This window comes from Penicillium mononematosum (assembly GCF_028829835.1).
Source record: "Penicillium mononematosum strain IBT 11891 chromosome Unknown utg000005l:1.0-9366267.0:1.0-9372171.0, whole genome shotgun sequence".
Lineage (NCBI taxonomy): Eukaryota > Fungi > Ascomycota > Eurotiomycetes > Eurotiales > Aspergillaceae > Penicillium > Penicillium mononematosum.
This window is the reverse complement of record NW_026643275.1, coordinates 1,323,797-1,348,276: the sequence shown is the minus strand read 5'-3', so window position 1 is coordinate 1,348,276 and position 24,480 is coordinate 1,323,797. Positions and strand designations below refer to the sequence as shown.

Here is a 24,480-nt window from a genome sequence, read left to right as displayed (position 1 = left end):
TCTTATATAAAAAGCTAGTAGCTACTACTTTAAATAAGCGGGGTTTTATAGGTTTTAACGAGATATAAGGAGAGAGTATAATAAGCCCTTACTAATATCGAAAACGTTATTAGAATTAGCTATTTTAGCTAGTTTATAGAATTAGTCTCGATAGACTAGTATAGTGTCGAGAGTCGAATCGATTATCGAGTCTTAAGGAAATAGTTCGCGGTCCGATTTCGGTCGCGATATAAAGTTTTTATAGTTATACTCTAGCGAGGTAAGAATCCCTAGAGAAAAATAGAGATCTTAAAAGCGATATCTTCGAAGATCTTATTATTAATACGGATTCGCTAATCCGGTATATATAGGGCTACTATAGGACGGGCCGGTACGCGTCCTATAAATATAGTGAAAATTGAAAATTCTAATTAGCTAGAAAAACTATTAATTTAGGTGCTCGGAGTCCTCGAGTAAGGGCCTTATAACCTATTAGCGAGAGAGAAGGCTACGTAGGAATGAAATGATATAGGGGAAACTGTATTAGACTCTAGTGAGGAAAAGAAGAGAGAGAGGAAGCTATCTACACTAACTACTGGAAGTCCTGGGACCCGGGCTGTCACGTAACAATCACATGCTGATCACGTGACTGCTCTAACAATACTCTTCTAATTTAAAAGAGATTTAGTCCTAATCTAGTTTAGATTCGCTTATATTTTTATTATGTAGCTATACCTCTTCTAATATTTTAATTAGGGTATAAATAATAGCGGCGTTTTTAGATTATTTTATAAATTTATAAGATTTCTAAAGCTTAAAATCTTTAACTCCGAACTACTATTTATTAACGTTAGAATATAAAATAACGTCGAATCTATTAATAAAAGTCTTAGATAAAAGGATAGGACTTCTTTTAAATCTCGAGTCTCTATCGATACTAATATAGGCTTATTTTACTATCTTTATAGTATTTTATAAATCTCTAATTATAAATAGTATCTAAAATACCCTATAGGTATAGAGTTAGTCTAAAATAACATCTTTTATCGAAAGAGATAAAAAAGGTATAGCTAGTAATTTTACTTTATAAACGAACTCTTTACTAATTATATTATATTTTATATTAGTATCTAAATCTATATATATTTCGCTACTATTTTTAAGAGTAATTAGTATATAAAAGTATACTATAGTCCCGATTAGTAGATATTAAATTAATATATTAGTATTTACTCTAGCTTTTTAACTTTTCCTAATTATCTCGATTAGTTTATTTTTAATATTTAGATTAGAGTGCTTTTTTATAGATATTTATTTATTTAGTGATTTTTATCCTAATAGATAAAATAAGCGTTTTCTAATATCGAAGTAGTACTATTTCCCTTTTTATTAAATATAGTAGTATTTACTAAGTTTTATAATTTTCTTTAGTATATAGAGAATCTATATCTTTAGCTTTTATCTTTAAATTAGTCTCTTTCTTTAGGCTATCTTTAATCTCTACCTTCTAATATATTAATATAGAAGTAATCCGATATCGAATTATAGTAGTTTTTTTATCTATACTTATTCTAATATTAGATATAGGATTCTTTTTTTTTTAGTATATAAAATAGATATAATAGAGGGTAGATACTAGCTTTAATATTTTATTTTAGATAGTAAATAATATACTATTATTAGTAGTAATTATAATATCTTAAAAGGGTTTCTATAGCTTTATAAATAATATTTAGGCCTTTTACTTTTTATTTTAGTTTAATAAGTGATTCTCTAATAAATTAAGATAGGTTTCGAAGTTATAAAGGTTTTAGAGCGGTTTTATTATTACTTTTTAATATATAATAAAGATATCGGTTATAATATTATATAAATTTCGAAAGAGTATTTTTATCTATTTTTAGAATATTTTTTAATTCGATATATCTTTAGGGATTTTCGTTTATAAATTACCTACTTTCCTTTATATATTATATAGAGATAATTAGTAGCTATAAAGATCTTCTAGATTCCTAAAACTTTTTTTTTAGGGCTTTTTTAAAAAATATATTAAGATTATTTAGCTAGACTTCTCTCTATTTAATACCGAAATTCTCTTCGAATTTTCTAATATCTCGTTTAATCTCTCTCTTTTAGTTTAGTTTACTTTTTAAAAATAATTTATAGTTAGGTTAGGAGTATTTTATAAGCTTTTCGAGGGCTTAAAGTTTTTCCTCGTTTTCTATAACTAGTTTCTAAGTTATAAAAAGGGGTTCTTATAGAGCCGCTTTAGCTTTATACTCTATAGCTTAGGCTTTAAGATCCTAGATAGTTTTATTAATAAGCTAGGTATTTTCTTTAAGCGATTCGCTATTTTATTTAGTAGGGGTCTTTTAAATTTAGATCTTTTTTTATTCTTCGATTTATAGAAATGTCTCTAATTCGCTACTAATTTAGGTAGGTTATTTAAACGCTTTAATATTATTTCGTAAGCTACTATAGGTTATCGGAGGAGCTATTATATCTTAGGTAGTTAAAGATAAAAAATTAGAATTATAAAGATATATAGTATATAGATATATAGCCTATTAACCGGGTAAGATATAATAGCTATAGGAGGGGATTAATATATTATCTCTATATACTAAGACTAATTCTTATTAGAATTTAGGGGGGGGCCCGGGGGGCCTTAGGATTTTAGGAAAATAGTATACTAAGATATAGGGCCGATCATATGACGAACCCCGCTCGCTTCGGCCATATCACATCTGACACGCCTATGTCAGCTGATCCCGTTTCACAATTGAAAGGACCCTTATCCTTTACATTAGTATAGGAAGAAGCGAGACTAACTAGCTTTATTTTAAATAATACCTAACAAAAGCATAGGATATATTAGATTAGTCGAAGATAGATATATTAATATTAAGTATAGGAAGACAAATTAAGGTAGTACGGTAGGCTAAGGGGTATTATATAAAATATTAAGCGAGAAATTCATTATGCGGGTATTAAGCTTACTCATATTTTTATTTAAATTAATTAAACCTATAAATGGTGGTGTAGTGTAGTACGTAGTAGATATATATATTTGGTAAGGGAAGCTAGAAAAGCGGAGTGGGTAAGAACATATGGTAGGTGATGTATTACATCTCGAAAGCCTTCTAAAATCCAACCTGAACCTTGGAAGCCAAACAACAGTGAACATGATGCTGACAAAATATTCGGGTAAACGCCATGGGCTTAGGAGTGGTCCCATTGAAATCCCGCTTTACGATGGCATATTAATGTGCCAATAAGGACCCTTTGATATGGTTTGCTAGCATTGGGCCATGTTCCGCTCAAAATCAAGTATGATCCGACGAACATTCTCGTGACCCTTTGCAGACGCTGCATCTAGCGCAGTCCCATATTTTCCTCCCTGGGCCTGGACGTCTACTCCATACTGGAGCAACTGCTTCACCATTGACTCATAGCCTCTCGCACTGGCGGCTTGTAAAGCATTGCCATAATAACCTCCCTGGAGATTGGGGTCTGCTCCATGATCGAGAAGGGTCTGAAAGATATCTTCATGACCCCAATAAGATGCAGCCTGGAGAGCTGTGCCAAAATACCCGTATAGGGTATTCACTGACGATCTATTCTGAAGTAGGACCGACACGATCGCTGAGTGTCCCCCGTTTGACGCTGCTTGTAACGCCGTCCCGTACTGACCACCCTTGATATCGACTGCCGCTCCATTTTCGAGAAGAATCTGGACAATGTCGGCGCGGCCGCTGGCGGAGGCACCCTGTAGTGCCGTGTCATAATTGCCTCCCTGGGCATTTACATTCACACCATGATCAAGCAGCATTCGAACAATTACCGTGTGACCGCACACTGAAGCCGCTTGAAGGCAGGTCCCGTAATGTCCTCCTTGGCTATGTGGATCGGCTCCGTAATTGAGTAAAGAGCGGAAGATCTCCGGCCAGCCTCCAGCACAAGCGGCCTTGAGCGCGGTTCCGTAATATCCTGCTTGAACATTGACGTCTGCACCGGCATCCAACAGCATTTTAACAAGATCTCCGCGGCCATTTGCGGCCGCTGCAGTTAGTGCTGTGCCAAAGTGACCGCCGGGTACGTTCACCAAGACATGCGGCTGGCATAAAAGGCGTTGGACGATTTCCTTATCTCCCCCAGCGGCAGCGGTCTCAAGTGGGCTCCCATAATATGAGCTACCTTGCAGATTGACATTCGCACCTTTATCCAGCAGAAGTTTGACAAGATTCAGGTGCCCTTCTTTAATTGCAACAATAAGTGCACTTCCGAAATTGCCGGTGTGTCCATCGACTGCGGCTCCATGGTCGATAAGCATCTTCATAATTTCGAGGCTTCCTCTTGATGTTGCAGCCTGCAGAGCGCAGCCATAATACCCACCCTCTGCGTTCACATTGGCTCCGTGTTTTAACAAAAGAGACACGACTTCAACTTGATCTTCAAGGCAAGCATGATAAAGGGGGGTTGTACAATTTAGGTCTCTTTCATCGATGGTAAACCCTTCCTCTAATAACCGCTCAGAGAGATCAACATGTCCCGCTCCTGCCGATTGGTGAAGTGCGTATCCTTGTGGCTTCAAGTGAGCAAAGTGATTGCGAATGGTGCTAGCCTTGACCAGTCGGGTTGCAAAAAGCACAGAGCTCGCATCAGCTTCAGGAATAATGAGCCTTGTGCTTGACAGGAGATCTGTGAATCGGCCAGGATAACGGATTGCTCGCAGTTGCAATAGAGATGCCTGGAACTTTCTGTCTTCTTGGAAAAGGTATTCTACCTGAACCAATATATCGTCAGATATTTCAGTAAGTGCAGCGATGTGATAGTCAAAAGGACCGAGAGGCATAAGATACAAGTGGGTGAGCTGCGAGAAACTCCTCAACACGGAATGGGTCTTTATAAGGGCTTTGGTTTCGCAAAGAACTTCCCAGATACTGGAAACAGCCCAGTGCCATTTTCTCATGCACCAAGTTCAGGTCCTGGAGGCTTCTTAGGGAGCCCCGAAATGGGCTACCGATAAAGAACTCTTTGACTGAAAAGTGTGCTGGGCGAATTATGTCATCTTCCGTAATCAACAAATTCCCACAAGCATCAAGGATGACATCAATAGGATCTAGGTTCTTTATGGGATTCTTCTCACGAAGCTTTAGGGCATGTTGCACCTCCGCCTCGCGTAACGGTCTCTCGGCGTTCAGAACCCACATAAGGCAATTCACGGCGAGATTTCTCATATAGGGATCATCATTTTCAATTCGATGGGCAATCCGGAGGTAAGTATTTTCAAGACCTCGTGGAAGCATAGACAAAGCTTCCCTGATAAGATGATCTTGATGTGCTCGGCTGACCCTGCAAATATTGTCTAGCTGTAGATCAACCCAAAGGAACATGCCGTCGGACTGCTCAGTCAGTGAAGAAGTAATTATGGGCACCAAGCTATCCTCGCTCAAGTAAAGCCGCTTCCCATTGCCACGCTGTCGAAATTTCGCGACTTGATTGTGAACAAAGAGCTTTATATCATCAGCAACATCAGCTGCTTGGATGTTGACCTTCAGGACATCTGCAGAATGGAAACCGTCGATAATGTCCGCCTCTCTCCGACTTGTAATAAAGATTTTGGCAGGTAGATCCCGGCACAGGCGCGGATGAACTGAACTACCTGACCGCGATGATCGCTGCTACACTCGTCCAAGGCATCAATCAGCAAGTACATGTCATCAAACTCCGCGGCTAATTTACAAAACACTTCCATCGTACCAACAGTAGCGGGACTTCGGAACCGAGTTTTGTGTTCCAATAACCACGGTGGTATCTCTGGAATCTGGCAACAGATTTGCCTAATTAAGGCTAGGAGCAGTGACTGAAGATCCTTCAGTGTATTGCCGTGGTAATCAAAGTAGATGTATGCCACAGCCGTCGTAGAGGATGCGTATTTCGTTGATATATGGTCCACCACTCTCGATCTACCCTTATGATAAGCCTAGTGAATAACTGATTGGAACTTGACACTCACGCGAGAACAGTCTTGCCAGTCCCAGCTATGGCAGATTAGTGTCAGTACGATCAGCCTGATGACAGGTCGATATCGACATACGGTTTCCTCCACACCACATAATGGCAGATCCTTGGGCCTGTGACCATTCAATAAATTCTTGCCGGTGAAGGATCCAGTCACAGGTTCCAGGATGCCTTTTCGCGGCAATCTCAATGTGTTTTGGCTCACAGTCCGCCCCAGATAGCCAATTGATAAAGGCTTCTTGATTCTCATCTGTCACCGGTGAGCTGCTGTTTTACTTTCATAAGTCAGGAAGACGAACAAGAGGCCTTTTTTCTGATGTAGATCTGATATGCCTCCGAACTTGACTTAAGCTCATGAACGGTATGAAGCTCCATAACTCCAGCCGCGTGTTGAAGGACATTAAGATGATGCTTGAGATTTTGTTCTATGGTTCCAAAATTCGTTTCGAATGGCTTCCATTGACTGCGGACAAATGTCAGAGATGACAATTCCAGTGGGGTTCGATGATTGCCGCCGGAGCCAACAAAAATGCGGCGTGCATCTTTGTAGAAGGCGAGCAGATCGACATAAACGGCGGCGGTGCAATTTTGAACCAAAGGTACTTGAATTCTCGCATACTCAGCTAAGGGGCTGAGGTAATCACTCAGTCGCTCGAGCATGTCTACCAACTTGGTGAAATAGGTTGTGAACCGCAGTGCGCTTTGCAAAACGAAAAGCGTCCCACCTACCACGATCGAAGCGATGATCGGATCGCTCTGAATAGCAATCGAGACTCCCGCCACAAATCGCTCCAGAAACTCTATGAAAGTGGTAATCTTCGCAGCTCGTGGTCGGAAATCAGAATCACTCTGATAGAAATTATCGAAAGCTCTGATGCGTGCAAAAAGATCTTGTTGGCTGAATGATTTCGTCTCTTCCAGGAATAAAAGCTTTTCTTCGGTTGAAATCCGGGCGAGATGGGTCTGGATGGCGACGTGCAAGGCTGGATTCAGGGTGTTACTGTTATCCGTGCTACCAGGAATCATTCCGAGGCCGTTGCCCGCTGAAAGCGATAAGGTTGAAGTATTTCCATGGGACTTTTGCTGCCGTGGGTGAACGGTCCAACAGCAAAGGGCTTGGAGCATACGACTGCACATTGTTGCACTCCAATATTCGAATTCGACACTAATTCTCTCTGATGACACACGACAAGGTCGAGATATTCGAAGTTTTTGATCCGATAAGGAATAGAGAAATCATTGCTATTATTGCTCTGGCAGAAAGTAAACACATGACGCTCGGGGCATGAATCTTACCCGGTGGGACATCAATATGCTGATTACCGATTAATGTGAAAAGCTGTGCTCAGGTCTCCTCATTGCCTACAAGTCTATGGATTGGTTGTTATTGTGAGCACTCATCCTGCATGCATTAGCGCCTACTTCGCAACTTGTTACGTGTTGCAAAATAATTGGCTGCTGATTATCTGCCGTGCGGCTGAGCAAAGCGCTCTTTGTTCATGTGAGTGGGACTTGGGCTCAAGCAAACCCCCCCACCCCCAATAAATATAGCTGGCTGGAGGACCAGTAGTTACGTATGTGTCTTCTGTGTCCTCCACCCTTTGCTTGCGCAACACTATCAGTTCCCTCTGTATTGCGTCTCCCACGACCACATTTTTGATTATCATAATAAAAAGAGAAGTCTAGGAAAATGTGCGAAGGGGTAAAAGCATATTCATGTTACCATTTCGTCCCAGATACACTATGCGAGAAATCCTATTCTCGGCCGGGATATGCTTGTCCGAAGTCCCAAGAAAATTGCAAAGAGTCCAGGTCTGGAGACTGTCCAAATTGTACGGGAGCAACGCGTTACTCTTGTCACATCTGGGTCAATGGGAGGGCTATTGATCTTAGGGCCGCTGTCGCCGCCTGGAATGAGACAAATTTGCGTTGCCCGGGGTGTGCAGAATAAGTGATTTGTCCAGCCTCTTCGGGTTACCGAATATCTACTAACAGTTATGCCAGGCTAAAAGAGAATTCGGTGGTTAAAGACGACGGCCTCTAACTTCTAAGTGAATGGGGGGGGAATGGACTAATTATAATTGATATATTTATATATCAGCTGGCATGTCTATATTTAAGATGCATGACTACATACTGCAGGATAGATATATAATAATTTCCTACATTAAATCCAGGCGTATACCGGTTGTCATATTTCAATAGAGATAGCTTTCTTGTTTGCTATATCTTTATTTCCCTTTGTATCTTTCCGAGCTAGGTCTATAAAGTAAGATTTAATCATCACATGATTACTAAAAATCAGCTAATTTCAAAGGATTTTATGCTATTAAGACCTTGTAGTTTGATATTATGGGCCTACTAGGAAAGGACTCCTGCACGGAGAACAAACGAACCGGACAAGGATCAGAGGAGGGATCAGTGACTGACAACCCGATCGGACCACTCGCAAAAGCTATTGTAGATATATATGGCTATATTGGAGAAACAGGTGACTGAATAAGAGAGTATGTGAAGTGGCCTTTATAACATATACAATTTTGTGGAAGTACTAGTTATACTAGTCTTATTTACTAATCTTTGATTATAAGTGATAGTTGGCAAGAATGTAAGTTTAGACAGGCTATAGTTAGGCTAGTTTGCCCCATCACTAATCAAAATAAGTAAAACAGATAGAAAATGCATCATTTATGATTTGATCATTGTGTTCTGATAGTCAAACCCATGAACGGATATATAAGCACTTCAATTCATGTACTGCCCGAGTGATATCCTCGGAAAATCCTGACTTCAGATGCTTATTCTTCGGACTAGCATCAATCTTTCCGCTCTTTCAAAGTTGAAAATCACCATACTCTTTGCTTCTGGGTCATATGACTAATTTTGTGGTGCTAGTTCTTTATGAACGGCGTTTAGGGTATGTATTGCTGAAAGTGATTCTTTCAATTTGGAGACAGGATGGTCAGGGTTAATTCCACTAGTTGGTGCTGAGATAATATGGACGATTTTTATTCTAGAATTTCGACTGCGCCCGAGCAAAAAAAAGGAGCCCAACCATACCAGATTGTAGTGATCGCGATAACACCGACAGGGGAGAAGTCAGCACCGGGAGGGGAAGGACACCTCAGCGCTTCAGGGGCGTGTAGGATCTTTAGGTGTAGAATAGAGGTGTTCAGGGCATTCAGATGAAGGGGCTGAAGGGACTGAAGAGTAGTAGGGCGGCAAGGGGACTTTCCCCGACGAATCAAAAAAAAAGGGGTGAATGCGGACATACAACAGTGAGGATTCGCTGGTGGTCACCCACCCAACTACTAACTCACCGGCGTGTGGCTCGGGTGGGTGCCGCCCGGGTGAGTTTAGGGTGCGCGCCGCTTTACCGTTGCGCGACCAGGGTGAGAGAGGGTGAGAGCGCAATAGACTGGGTGAGAAGCTGGGTGAGAAGCTGGGTGAGAGCGGGTGAGAGAGTGTGAGGTGAGATCTCACCCTCGGCCGCGCGGCAGCCGCACTGATCCCCCTCACCTGAGCTCAGATGCAGCGTTATTGGTTCACTCAAACGGGCTGAAACCACGATCTCTTGGCACTTGCACATAAATCACATTTCCAACCCAGGATTGGCCAAATCAACGGCGAGGCTGACTGCAATGTCGCCTTGGGCAAGAGGATGCTTGCTTTCCAGACACCAACATCACCACTTACAACAAGCGTTTTTGTCAAATGTTGCAACATAATTAGCCCCCAATAGGCAGCAATTTGGATGGGTCGAAAACACGGCTAATCTAGGCAGGGGGTAGCTCTGAGGAAGGAAACTTATTCTGTCTGGCGGCTACAGTTAAGATAGACTCATGTTAACTATTGACTTGCCATGCCCCTTCCAAAGATCGATCTACATAACACGCTGGCTGCTTTAGCCACTTGATGCCAGCATCCGCAACTCTTTTCCTGGGCGGCTATTGCTGTCCTCTGGTTGGTGAGCACAGACATGTGAGGCGTGGACACAAAAAGCTTCCTTATGCTCTTTCACGCCTTCAGCTCTGCTCGCTTTCTATGCTCATGTGTTGTCCACGAGAACTTGACGCAGCAGGATCCGCTAAATCTTCATTTTAAGATCTTCAATAACCTGTGCCGCTTGTAGCTGAAATTAGACCGAAAAGCCGCAATGAATTTGCGATCGCGGTGATCTGCGCCCTCCCTCTCGAGGCGGAAGCGGTCGAAGCCCTTTTTGACGAACGCTATGATCGGCTGGGAAAACACTATGGCAAGCAACGAGGCGATGCGAATGCGTACATAAATGGAAGGATTGGAAAGCATAATGTGGTCCTGTGCTACATGCCAGGAATGGGCAAGGGAAGTGCAGCAAGTGTTGCGTCCAGCCTACAAGTTAGCTACTCAGATGTCCGGCTTGCTTTGGTTGTTGGTATTTGCGGAGGCGCCCCATCACCATCAAAGTACCAAGAGATATTTCTTGGCGATGTGATTATTAGTGATTCAGTGATTGAATATGACTCCGGCAGACAGTACCTTGGCGGTCTTCAGCGAAGGACTGGCGTCAAGGACACGCCAGGCAGGCCAACCCAAGAGATTAGGGCTCTTCTAAATGGCTTACGCGTCGAGAATACCCGCAGCGAGCTTCAGAATCAGGCGCGACAATATCTTCATATTTTTCAGCAGAGAGGAGCGAAATGGTGTCACCCAGGGGTTAGTGACATCCCGTTTAGCGCATCTTATCTCCATCGGCATTCGCATCCTGCTGCTTCTGCTGGGTGTTCCTGTTTCGGAAGCGACTCGCCTGATCAGATTTGTAAAGAGGCATTAGAAATGGGCTGCGACGGCCTCGAATGTGACAAAAGCCAACAAATCCGACGTCGTGAAGTCTTAGAAGTCGTCCCAAATATATATATCGGACAGGTTGCTTCTGCCGACACAGTCATGAAGTCTGGACAGCACCGTGATGAAATTGTTAGGAAAGAGAACGTTATTGTGTTTGAGATGGAGGGGGCAGGGGTGTGGGACAATGTTCCATGCGTCATCATCAAGGGAGTGTGTGACTATGCCGACAGTCACAAGAGTAAGTTCTGGCAAGCATACGCAGCAGCGACCGGAGCCTCGGCGGCAAAGGCTTTCTTGGAGTACTGGATGCCTGCGACCCACGACGGTTAGAAATTGCCGTAAGAATTTCACGATGTCAGATATCTAATTATCCTTGATAGATCTACACGGAAATCTGGCAAATACCGTGCTCTTGGAACGAGGTATGATATTTCTCGCTTGCCAGTTCATTAGCTGACCATATTCTAGAAAGTGAATTCAGTGACCAGCACAACGCATGTCTTGCGAAACTGTTTATCACGGATCCAGAGGAGGACCTGAACAAATTGAAGAGGAGAAAGGGGATTCGCACCTCGGGGACATTTAGCTGGTTCTTGGAATCGGACAAACTCAGAACTTGGGCTCAACAAGTTGAATTCATGAGCAACCACAGAGCAAAGGTCTTGTGGCTATACGGCAATCCTGGGATCGGCAAGTCTACAATGGCTACGACCATTGCAGAAGAACTCCCGAAGAAGGACTACTTCTCCAATAGACTTAGTATTCTCTCTTTTTTTTCCTGCGAATCCGGCTCTGAATATCAGAGGACGGCGACATCCATCCTACGAGGTCTTCTGTACCAGATTATGTCCGCCTTTTATCGAACAAATTATGTCAAAATATGACGTTTAGGGAGAGCGACTATTCACGTCATTTGACGCGCTATGGACGGTACTGATGGATATAGGCCAGGTGTCTAAGGGTGGTAAGATATACTGCATCGTCGACGCTATCGACGAATGTGAAATTGAATCATGAGATATATTTCTTCAGCAAATCTACCAGTCCTTTATGAAAACAACGGATACCAGTCTGGTCATATCTAGGGTGCATTTCTTGATCGTCAGCTGTCCATACCCCAAGATTGGGGATTGCCTATCCACGTTTCAATGCGTAGTCTTGGCCTCATATAAGGAGACAACCAATGACCTTCAAACCGTGATCCAAGATAGAGTATAGGACCTTACGAGGCGGAAGAAGTACTCTAAGTCCCTTACGCTGAAAGTGTCACGATTACTAGAAGAAAAGGCTGACGGGACGTTTTTATGAGTCGGTATTGCCTGTGAGGAGTTGAAACGGGTGCCGTTAAAAGATGCTATTCAGATACTAGAAGCTCGCCTACGTGGATTATATCCCTTATACCAGTCCCTACTCGATACAGCCGTCATAGCCAGCAATCTAAACGATTATTTACGTGTGAAGAGGCTATTGGTGGTGGTAATATTTGCGTTGCGACCGCTAATAATAGCGGAAATAGCGAAAGCATGCCGGCTATTCTTAGACAAAGATGTTAGTAGCCGCCTTCAGTTCACTCGGGAGGTTATCGACTTATATCGTTTATTAGTGGTTATCGATAACGGCTACGTCCGACTGTTACATACGTCTATCTAGGACTTTTTAATGACCGAGATATATGAAATCCAATCTACTAAATCCAATTACGTGATAGCATGCCGATACATTAAGGTGATCTTCCAAAATTGCCGGTAAAACATAGATATGTCCACATTAGAACCCACTCACAGCTTCCTCGGCTATTCAGTTCTGCATTAGCCATAGCATACTAGCCTAGCTTAAATAGAATTTGTTATTCAAAGCGAGCATGAAAAATTCTTCTAGGACGTGCTAGGAACCTAGAGAACTTAGCTAGATAATTATAACCATCTGAAAAAAGGCTCTTAGGGCGCTCTAGAGACGGGCGCATCTGCCATTTATATTGTAGCCCGCTAGGGTATAATTCCCTTGATATTAGCCCTTCTTCTAGAGAAATTGGAAGATAAAGATATACGCGGGTAGTCCCTATTACTTATTATCGCCGAAAATACTCAACTCGAAGTCATAAGAGTGTTGATTAAATCCGGCGCGTACGTGGATTCTCTAAATAACAAGTATCAAAACGTTCTTTACATTACTTATAAGAATAGTCGCTTTAACGATAATTCAATGATCAAGCTCCTTTTTAGTAAAGGAGCGTCCCCATATATCTATGATAAATATAACATAACACCCTTCCTTTACGCCGTAGGGGACCGAAATAAAGAACTTGCTTAAGCATTTCTCCAAAATAAATTCGACCTAACAGCCGGGGTTAGACAGCGATTATGGCCTAGACGGAGATTTACACGCGGCTTTACGTACAGCCTATCTAAGCATCAGGAAAAGGATCTCCAATAGGTGGAGAATCTAGACTAACAGCGCTTCATTTTTCTACCCTAAACGCCTACACCGATATAACCGTCTTCTTACTTCAATATAGGGCCGATCCAAATACTCGGTCTGATTTCGGAGATACTACCCTACATATCGGGATAAGACGCTAGCTCCTCGGCCGTAGATACAATAATATATAGGAGATAGGTCTATATACTATTAAATCATTAAGCGATTTGATTATAGACCATATAGGCTCGGAAGCCTCTAATATCTATCGGGCTATAGACAATACGAGGATAAAGATCGTCGAAACTGTTACGGAACTACCCGTCACCAATCGATAGTGCCCCACCGGGTGCATAGATAGGCCACTAAGAGCCAACTAATCTATCTATTAGTAGATCATATATAGCACCTAGTACTCTAGTATACCTAGGTACTAAGGAAGAGGAATCTATTTATATTTAGTAAGCGGAAGTATAATTAAGCCTAATTAAGCTTACTACTAGAAGGGTTATAATATATATATACTTTAGGGTATCGGATATTATATATACTAGGAATCACTATATATAGAACTATAGATATATAACTATAATTCCTATATCGACTTTAAAAAGTATATATAGGAGTATATAGCGACTCTAGCGGTAACTCTAAGGAGTTATATTAGAAGTAGGAAGCGAAAGATATATAAAGATATTTATTTATATACTTAGTTTAGTTCTTTATCTTTAATTATATAGTATTACTTATATTTATCTTTTAGATTACTAGTAACTCTATTATTTAATTATAACTTAATAATACTTATAAATAGACTAATACTCGAATATAGATTTATTTAGCGCTTTATCTAGTACTATTTTTTAATATTTTAAAAAGACCTAGTCTATAGTAAAGTCTATTAGATAATAGTATAGTTAAAAGTATAGATTATTAATATTAGAAATCTAAATAGTATAAAGTAAGTATATCTAAAACCCTTCTAATCTAAGTATAACTAATTAGTAATATATAATATATTAAAAACTATTTTAAATTAAACTTTAAATTACTAATCGATAATATATCTTATATTAATACTAGAAAGAAGCTAGTAATTAAGCCTACTAACCCTAATTCCGATAATAAGTAAGATAATAAGATTAAAATACTAAAAGAGTAGATAAAGACTCTAATAAGTAAGCTTTAAAAGTAAGAAAAGTATAATATTATAATTAAAGACTATTTAATATAGATATATATTTAGGTTACTACTTTAGTACTAGCTAGTACTATCTAAAGACCGATACTATCTAAGGCTAAATACTTTAAAAGAAACCGAACTAAATTTTAAAGATTCTTTATTTAGATAGATATATATATATTAATATAAATAAATCTAAGCTTCTATCTAAAATAAGTAGAGTAATCTTTATATTAATCTATTTATATAGATAAATATAGAATTAGTTTAAATTTTATATTAGAGACTATTATAAAAAAGTACTTAAGGATTAGTCTAATATTATAATAGGAATCTTTAATAGCTATAGTAATTTCTAATAATATTTAGAACGAACTTTCGGAGATATCGATATTACTAAAATAGCTAAATATAAGCTATAAAAGATTAGATAATAAACTAGTATATTAGTCTATACCTCTAAATTCTAATAGATTATTTTATATTTTAATCTATTTAATTAAATATATATCCTATACTTTAAAATAAGATTTAAACCTAATATTAAAGATAAACTAGCTACGATTAGTAGGCTAGATATTTTAGATATATTTATTAAGATTATAGTTAAGATTAATAACTATATTAATAAATAAAAGTATAAATAATAAGAAATAGACTAATAGAAGTATAGTAAATTATATAACTTTAACTATTTTAGTAATAGACGCTATAATAGAGCGTTACTATAAAATAATAATCTATATAGCCTAAAACTAATAATATTAGACGCTATTTAAAATAAGTAAAATAAGTATTATAAAAAGAATCTCTATTTTATATATAGGAGACTAGGATACTATATAAAGAAATATAGGTAGAAGTAATTATATAAAAAACGGTAATACCTATAAACGATATATAAAGGACTATATATAATCTAAAAATAAACCTAAATAGTAACTTTAAAAAATAAGCCTTTAAAAGATCTTTTAGTAAAATAAGAATATCTAAACCTAAAAGAGATATTAGTAAGTAATCTATATATTAAAAGATTAGCTAATAAACTAAATTATAAATATCTAAAGATTAATTAGGATATTATAAAGAGTTAGAGATAGATATAATATATCTTTTAGAAACTAAACTATTTTTTAGAATAATCTAATAACTTTTAAAAGTAGGATATAAAATATCTAAAAACGCTAATTATATTCTTTAAAGCTAATATTAGTTAAAGAATCCTAAATATACTTCTAAAAATAGATTAAATAATTCTTAAAATATTTTATAAAAGTCTAAAATACTATTATTAACTAGAGAATAATAAAGAAACTAATAAATTTATAGGATATCTTAAAGATAAAATATAGATCCGCTAATTAGACTAATACTTTATTAATACGATTAAAGAAGGCGATAATCTAATAGGATATCTTTATAAAGACTTTATTTATATATATAAAAGATATATATAATATCTAAAATATAGTAGAATAGCTACTATCGGATATTATAATAAAATCTATATAATTTATAAATAAAATAAGCTAGATTATAGTATCGAATCTAGATTATAGAAATAGAAAAAAGAACTAAAATAGAAAGTAGAATATTAAAGAATTTAGTATAATAGATAGTAGTTATATAATTACCGGAATTAGCTAACTATATAGCTTAAAGCGATACTATTAAAAACTTATATAAAACTTTATATAGAGTTATTTATAAAATAAATATAGACCTTTATCGATTTAAATACTATTAATAACTTTATAAATCTATAATTTAAAGAAAATCGATAAATTAGAATAACTCTATTATTATATATAGTTCTAATTATAAGATTTAATAGCGAAATACGATTAGAAAGAATTAGTAAAGAAACTATTTTATTATCTATATCTATCTATAAATATCTAGAGTTAATAAAGTTTAATATACTAAAACTAGGAGACTATAATATTATATTAGGTATTCTATAGCTTAAAAAGTATAATCTAAATATTAATTAATAATTAAAATAAATTACTTTTAATTAGTATAAATATAAAAAAGAGTATAATAAATATAAATCCTATCGGAAAAGGACTATATAAAAAGATACTAGTAGTACTATTAATTAATTATAATCTAAAAATAGGATTAAATAATTAATAAATAGAATCGCTCCTAATATAATAGAATAGTTACTAAATATATCTAATTAGGAGTTAGCGGAATATATAATTATTAAATAAAAAAAACTATATATAACTAGTAATAAACTATAGATTCTAAATAAATATTATAAGTTTTAGGATATTTTTATAATACTAGCTAAAAAGACCCTATTAGAATATAGGATCTTTAACTATAAAATTAATATAATAAAAGATACTAAATCTTTTAAACCTATTTATTAATTATTACTAAAAGAGTTAGAGATATTTAAAGAATATATCGATAAAAACTTTAAAAAAGGTTATATCTAAGCTTTAAAGTTACTAGTTAGATATCTAATTATTTTTATATTAAAGAAAGATAGAAACCTTCGACTTTATATAGATTACCGATATTTAAATTCGATTACTATTAAAGATCGATATCCTCTACCTTTAATTTATAAGATTTAAGATCGAATTTAAAAGCTAAATACTTTTCGAAATATAATAATACTAATATATACTATTATATTCGGATTAAATTAAACTATAAATATAAAATAGTATTTAGAACTAAATATAACTACTATAAATATTTAGTTATACTTTTTAGCCTTATTAATATACTAGTAATATTCTAACACTTTATTTTTAGCGTTTTTAAAGAATATCTAGATATCTTTATTATTATATATTTAGACGATATTTTAGTATTCTTTAGAATATTCGAAGATTATATTAAATATAATAAGTTAGTATTTAATAAGTTAAAAGATATAAAAGTTACTTATAAACTTAAGAAATATAAGTTTTATATCTAAGAAATAGGATTCTTTAGATATTATATTAGTCTAGATAGATTAGATATAGAAGAAGATAAAATTAAAAGTATTCTTAAATAGCTTATACTAAAAAATATTAAAAAAATATAATAATTTCTTAGTTTTATAAACTACTATTAAAAGATTATTAATAGATATACTAATATAGCGACTAGACTTTACCGATTTACTAAAAAAAGATAAATATTTTAATAAAATAAAGTAGTAGAGAAATTATTTAATAAATTAAAAGAACTATTAAAATAGCGAACGATTATAGTAAACTTTAACTATAATCTATTAATTATATTAGAAATAGATATATTAGACTATATTTTAAAAGCTAGATTAATTTAAAAGAAAAAAGATAGGACTTCTTAACTAATTATATTTTAGTTTAGAAAAAGAATCTTTATAAAGCTTAACTATAATATTTATAATAAAGAACTATTAGCTATAATATTAGTATTTTAAATCTAAAGAGTATATCTTAAAAGAGTAAAATATATAATAATAGTATAGACCGATTATAAGAACCTTATATTCTTTATAATAATAAAGGTTCTTATATAATAATAAATATAATAGGCTAAAACTTTAGTATAATATAATTTTAGGATTAAATATTATAAAAGAATAGAGAATAGCTAAATAAATATATTTAGTAGATAACTAGACTATAAAATTATAATTAAAATAGCCGAATCTACTATATTAAAATAGAATTAGGATAGAACTATTTTATATAATAAATAAATTCTAGTTATAATAGTAGAAATCTAAAATAACTTCTTATAATAAATCTAAAATATATAAAAAATAGATAAATACTATAAGATAATTATCGGATAAATAACTAAAGATAGTATATCTATTTAGGCTAAGACTAGAATAGTCTATATATATAGATTAATATATATTCTATTATTATTTAAAAATAAGATTATTTAATAATACTATAATAATCTTATATATAGATATATAGAGATAGAAAAGATTATAGAATATACTTTATAAAATTACTATTTACTAAATATAAACTAAAAGATTAGATTCTATATTAATAGATATAATATATATTAAAAAAATAAGCTAGTATAATATATATTATATAAAGAATTATAGTTATCTAAAATATCGATAACTCTATAAAAATAGATTATAATAGACTTTATTATAAAGCTACTAGTTTTAGAAGAATATAATATAATTATAATTATAGTTAATAGGCTTATAAAATATATTTATATAATTCTAACTACTAAAACTATTAATTTAGATCGAATAGCTAATCTAATACTATAATATATAGTTATAAACTATAGATTATTATATAAGATTATATCGGATAGAGATAAACTATTTATATTAAATATATAATAGTTATTTATAGACTAAATAGATATCGAGTTAAAACTCTCTATTATATACTATCTATAAACTAATAGATAAATAGAGAGAGTAAATTAAATAGTAAAATAGTACTTCTAATACTATATAAACTATTAGTAGAACGACTAAATAGAACTATTACTAATAGTATAATTAATATATAATAATATAGTATATTCTATAATAAAAGAATTACTATTCTATATAAATTATAGATATAATCCTATAATATTTAGAGAATTAATTAGTAAAATAGCTATAGTAGAAGTAGTAAAGCTAAAAATTATTAGATTTAAATAGTTATATTTAGAACTATCTAAAGATATTAACTTTATTAATCTAAAAATAGAGAAGTATTATAACTAATAATATAAAAAAAACTTAATCTAAAGAGAAAGGAAAAGATTTATCTTTTATATTATAATATTAAAACTAAGTGATCTAGCGATAAATTAGACTATTTATAATTAGAACCTTTTAAAATTAAAAAAAAATTAGGATTAGTTAGCTACCGATTAAAGCTATTTTATAGTATAAAAAGACTCTATCTAATATTTTATATTTTATTATTTAAATCTATATTAAAAAACGCTAAACTTACTAAAATATAGAAACTAAAAAAGAAACTAAAAATAAATATAAGATTAAAAAGATTCTAGAAATAAAATAGATAAATAAAAGACCTTACTATCTAATAAAATAGAAAGGGTATAATATCTCTAAGAATATATAGGAATCTATTAAAAACCTAAAGAGTTACCTTTAACTAATTTAATAGTTTTACTAAAAGAATCGCTAACTAGAAAGGATAAATCTATCTTTTCTAAAATAGAAAGGAATAGAGGACTAAATATCTAGATTAGAGTAGGATTCTCTAATATAATAGTAAAAATTTAAATATTATACTTATTAATAAAGCGATCTAGCTTAATAAAGTCTTTAATAGATAGAGGATTTTTAGTATCTAACTATTTTATTAATATAGAATTATAATCTAATATCCGATTATTCTAAGAATATAAAAATTAGCGCTATTTATATAAATATATTATTTTTATTATTATATCTATTTAATATTTTAGCTTAAATAAGGTTTTTATTAATTTTCTACTATTTATATAATACCTTTATTATTTAGTTTCGCTATAAAATCTTTTAGTATATTTTCGATCCTAATAAATATATTTAATATAATTATAATATTTAGGATCTACTATATAGGAGATATTATAAGAAAAGTAATATTTATAAAAGTATTTAATAACTAAACTATTTATTATAATTAATTAATATTAAATAAATATATTTTATTTATAAGTTATATTGTTGGAGCAGTCACGTGATCAGCATGTGATTGTCACGTGACAGCCCGGGTCCTAGGACTTCCAGTAGTTAGTGTAGATAGCTTCCTCTCTCTCTTCTTTTCCTCTCTAGAGTCTAATATAGTTTCCCCTATATCATTTCATTCCTATATAGCCTTCTCTATCGCTAATAGGTTATAAGGCCCTTACTCGAGGACTCCGAGCACCTAAATTAATAGTTTTTCTAGTTAATTAGAATTTTTAATTTTTACTATATTTATAGGACGCGTACCGGCCTGTCCTATAGTAGCCCTATATATACCGGATTAGCGAATCCGTATTAATAATAAGATCTTCGAAGATATCGCTTTTAAGATCTCTATTTTTCTCTAGGGATTCTTACCTCGCTAGAGTATAACTATAAAAACTTTATATCGCGACCGAAATCGGACCGCGGAACTACTTCTCTAAGACTCGATAAACGATTCGATTCTTAATACTATACTAGTCTATCGAGACTAATTCTATAAACTAGCTAAGATAGCTAATTCTAATAATATTTTCGACGCTAGTAAGGGCTTATTATACTCTCTCTCTATATCTTATTAAAACCTATAAAACCCCACTTATTTAGAGTAGTATTAGTAGTAGCCGGCTTTTTATATAAGAAGACTATATATATAAATAACTAACCTTCCGAAAAAAAAAGAGATTAAATTAAATAAAGGTATTAAACTACTTCTTAATAGAAATAACTTTACTCGATAGAAAAGATAAATCGAGAATAGACTTAGTATAGTCTATATTAATAAAGTAGCCGATTATAAACTACTATAACCGGACGAATAAGATAAGAATTATAATATCTAAAAGTACTAGTTAAAGATCGCCTATAGATAGATTAAAAGCCTACTTAATTAGGAGATTATTACAATTTTTAAAGATAGAGTAGAAGCCTTTCTATACCGCGCTAATAATATAATATATAAAGTAGAGACACTTATTTATAGTATAGAAATCATAGATAATATTAGACGCGAAGTGATTAAATTCTATAAAATAAAGAGATTAGACTTTAGTAGTATAGATATCTATATTATAGTATATTAGATATAATATAACTAGCTTAGACTTTATAAAGTAGAGCCGTACCCCTTTAGAGTTATATTTATTATACTTTATACTTTAGAAGAAGAACTAGGTTTAGTTAAATTCACTTACTAAACTATAAAGGACACTATCCTAGATAGTATTATAAAAGACGTTTTTAATAGTATATATAAGAAGCTTATTATCGAAGCTTATAATATACCTACTTTATCCTTATCGACCCCGAATATATTAATAAATATAGCTTATAAAAATAATAATAACTAGTATAATAGAGATCGAGGATATAAATATAGCGGTAGAGGCTATAGTAGAGGTTTATATAATTTAAATAATAAATTAGATTAGAAAGATTAACCTCGATTTAAGAATAGTCTACTAAAGGGTAAATCTATTAATAAATAGGCTAAATAATAGCGGAAGAAGTAGTCTTAGTATATTAATAGGGGTAAATATATATACTATAGGATCGAGAGATATCCTATAAAGATATATTATTATTTTATAGAAGACTTTATTTTTAAAGGCTAGAGGTCTAATAATAATATCTAGAGCTATATAATAGTAAAGAGGATATCTTTTAATAATAATAATAATAATAATAATAATAAAAGTAAAGGTAAAGCTAGTATCGCTTATATAAATACCGCTCGTTTTATAGATAATATATAGATATTAGATAGCGGAGCTTCGAGGACTATTATAAATTACTATAAGGATTTTTGCGAATATATTAAATATAAACCTAGGGAGGTACTATATAGCTATATAAACGCTAATAGTAACGTCTAATTTATAATTATATATAGAAAAGCTTTAATTTAAATTAATACTTTAGTAGATAAAGTAAGAATAATTCTTATTACTATCTATTATAATATAATAACCTAAAATAGACTACTCTCGATAAATACTCTTAAAATAAATTATAGGATTTTCTATAACCTAATTATATTAATACTTATATATAAGAATTATAAGGAAGTTAGTTTAGTTAAGAAAGTTAGCGGATTCCTATAGATCGATAGACCGCTTTATTATAGAGTAAAGAGCGAAGTAGAAGATAAAATATAGAAGTATATTTATATATAAAAGACGTATTTCTATAAGCCTAATTTAGGTTTAGATATAGATTTATATAATAAAGAAGAACTTAATAAAGTTAATAAATTAGTTTCGATATATAAGATCTATAGACGTTTAGGCTATATTAATAGACTATATATTAAAACTTCTTTAGCTAATATAATCCTTTTTAATAAAGAAGACTAAGTAAAGCTTTATAATTTCGATTATAAAGCTTACTAGCTTAGTAAAGTAAAGAAGAAGATCTTAAGAGATAAATAATAATATATTAAAAAACTAGATATAAAATTTTATACTAATATTTAAATAATAAATTCCTTTAGCTCTAATAGTAAAAAATATTAGATACTAATTGTCGACGATTATACTCGATATATTAAAGGCCTTTATTTTCGAATAAAAGACGAAATTATAGACTATATAATTAAATTTTATAAATAATAAAAGCTTTTTAAAGGTTAATATCTAGCTATCTAATAAATTAATAGTAGAATAGAATTTTATAAATTTTAGATATAAGTAGAGAATAAAGGTATGATTTTCGAGCTTATACCTATTTATATACTAAAACTAAATAGTATCGCTAAGTATATAGGAGGTTATATTAATTAGACTTAGTATATAATAAATATAGATACTAAGCTTTTAGATATACTTTAGCTATTTTATATAGATATAGCGATCTATATTTATAATAGACTAATTAACCCTAAAACCGGTAAGACCCTAATCTTTACCTAGTAAGAAAGCCTTAGTTTAGGAGAGATAAAAGTTAATTTAAAATACTTATATATATAGGGGTCTATTATATTCGTCTATATTCTAAAAGAGACTTATATATAGTTAGAGAAATCGAGAGCCTATATATTCTATAGCTACTTAATTAGATATAAAAGAGAAAACGGCTATATTTTTAAAGTATAGAACCTAGTTATAAAGGAGATTCTATATTCGCGAGATATTACCTTTCCTAATAAGCTCGATAAGAATAAAGGATCGGATAATAACTAGAAAGGGGGTATTTTATCGACTAATAAGCTAGTACTAAAAGGCCCTAATCTAGATAATAATAATACTAAAGCTCTTTATAAAGATATAAATCTAATATAGAGGCTAGAGAAAGGAAGACTCCTATTTAAAAGACTAAAGCTAGTACCCTAAGTAGTAATTACTAGTAGATAGCTAGAACCTATAATTTAAAACCTAATAAAGCCTATAATTTAGTAGAAATAGGCGTTAGTAGGACTAAATATATTAGAAAGAGTATAGATTATACCTCCTATACTAAAGATATTATCTAGGATTTAAAAGATTAAAGATAATACCCTAGTTTATTAGCCTATTTTCTAATAGTCTAAATAATAGGCTATTCGGTAGCCTATACTAAGATAGACTATCTAATATTATATATTATAGCTTTAGGCTTATAATATAATCTATTAGTATATAGATTAACTTAATATAGAAGCCCTAGTTCTTCTACTAGTACTATTATAGCTAAGAAAATAGACTCTAAAGACTATAGTACTAGAGATAATTTTAAAGTCTTTAGTTACTATTTACTAGTCTATTAAACGAGATAATAATATTATCTTTTAGGAAGTGTAGATTCGATAGTGTATTCTATTTTTATAAAGGGAAGCCTTACCCTAGGTACCCCTTCTAATTCGTTAATTTTAGACTTATATATAGTAGGAGCTAGTAAGAGCTTAGGAAGATAAGTACTAAGTATAGTAAGCTACTTATAATATAGAAGATCCTATACTTTAAGAAGTCTCTAATTCCCTATACTATTTATTAGGAGCTTTTAGAGAAAAGACTCTATAAATAGAGATTTCTTATATTATAAACTTAATCGAAATTAAATAAGACCTAATCCCGATTAAATCTAATTATTCTATAATTAATTACGATTAAATTATAATCGAACCCGATCCGATAATAATAAATCGAGAACTATCTATTATTATAATTAGTATAAACGATTCTATTATTAAGATAGGATCTATCCTACTAGAATAGTTTATTCCCCGCTATTTAAGCCGAATTAGATACTTACCGGAGCGCTATAGCTTTCCTAATAACCCCCTCTATTCCCTAAATCCTTTAAGACTATATTAACTAAAGCGAGTATATATAAGACTAGATATTCTATAGGGTAATACTAGTATAAGCGAGGGATTAGGGTAAGAATAGGCGTAAGAATAGGTATAAGA

The 24,480-nt window shown here is 32.8% G+C and overlaps 4 protein-coding genes across 4 annotated transcripts; 2 read left to right on the top strand and 2 right to left on the bottom strand.

Moving 5' to 3' along the window:
- Positions 1-3,277: 3,277 nt before the first annotated feature.
- N7519_008609 (ankyrin repeat domain-containing protein) lies at positions 3,278-5,698 on the bottom strand (the record flags this gene model as incomplete). Its single annotated transcript, XM_057295384.1, is given in 3 exon segments — positions 3,278-4,765; positions 4,842-5,635; positions 5,650-5,698. 3 exon segments carry the CDS (start codon positions 5,696-5,698, stop codon positions 3,278-3,280), a joined length of 2,331 nt encoding a protein of 776 aa, XP_057143266.1.
- Positions 5,699-5,994: 296 nt separating this feature from the next.
- N7519_008608 (uncharacterized protein) lies at positions 5,995-7,140 on the bottom strand (the record flags this gene model as incomplete). Its single annotated transcript, XM_057295383.1, has 3 exons — positions 5,995-6,023; positions 6,080-6,253; positions 6,303-7,140. The coding sequence occupies 3 exons, from the start codon at positions 7,138-7,140 to the stop codon at positions 5,995-5,997; spliced, it is 1,041 nt and encodes a 346-aa protein (XP_057143265.1).
- A 1,881-nt stretch (positions 7,141-9,021) lies between these two features.
- On the top strand, positions 9,022-9,409 carry N7519_008607 (uncharacterized protein; the record flags this gene model as incomplete). Its single annotated transcript, XM_057295382.1, has 2 exons — positions 9,022-9,158; positions 9,283-9,409. Coding segments are annotated over 2 exons (264 nt in total), but the record flags the coding sequence as incomplete, so codon positions are not given.
- Positions 9,410-9,918: 509 nt separating this feature from the next.
- On the top strand, positions 9,919-11,714 carry N7519_008606 (uncharacterized protein; the record flags this gene model as incomplete). The annotated part of the gene is made up of 4 exons (XM_057295381.1): positions 9,919-9,970; positions 10,136-11,155; positions 11,211-11,252; positions 11,299-11,714. 4 exons carry the CDS (start codon positions 9,919-9,921, stop codon positions 11,712-11,714), a joined length of 1,530 nt encoding a protein of 509 aa, XP_057143263.1.
- Positions 11,715-24,480: the final 12,766 nt, after the last annotated feature.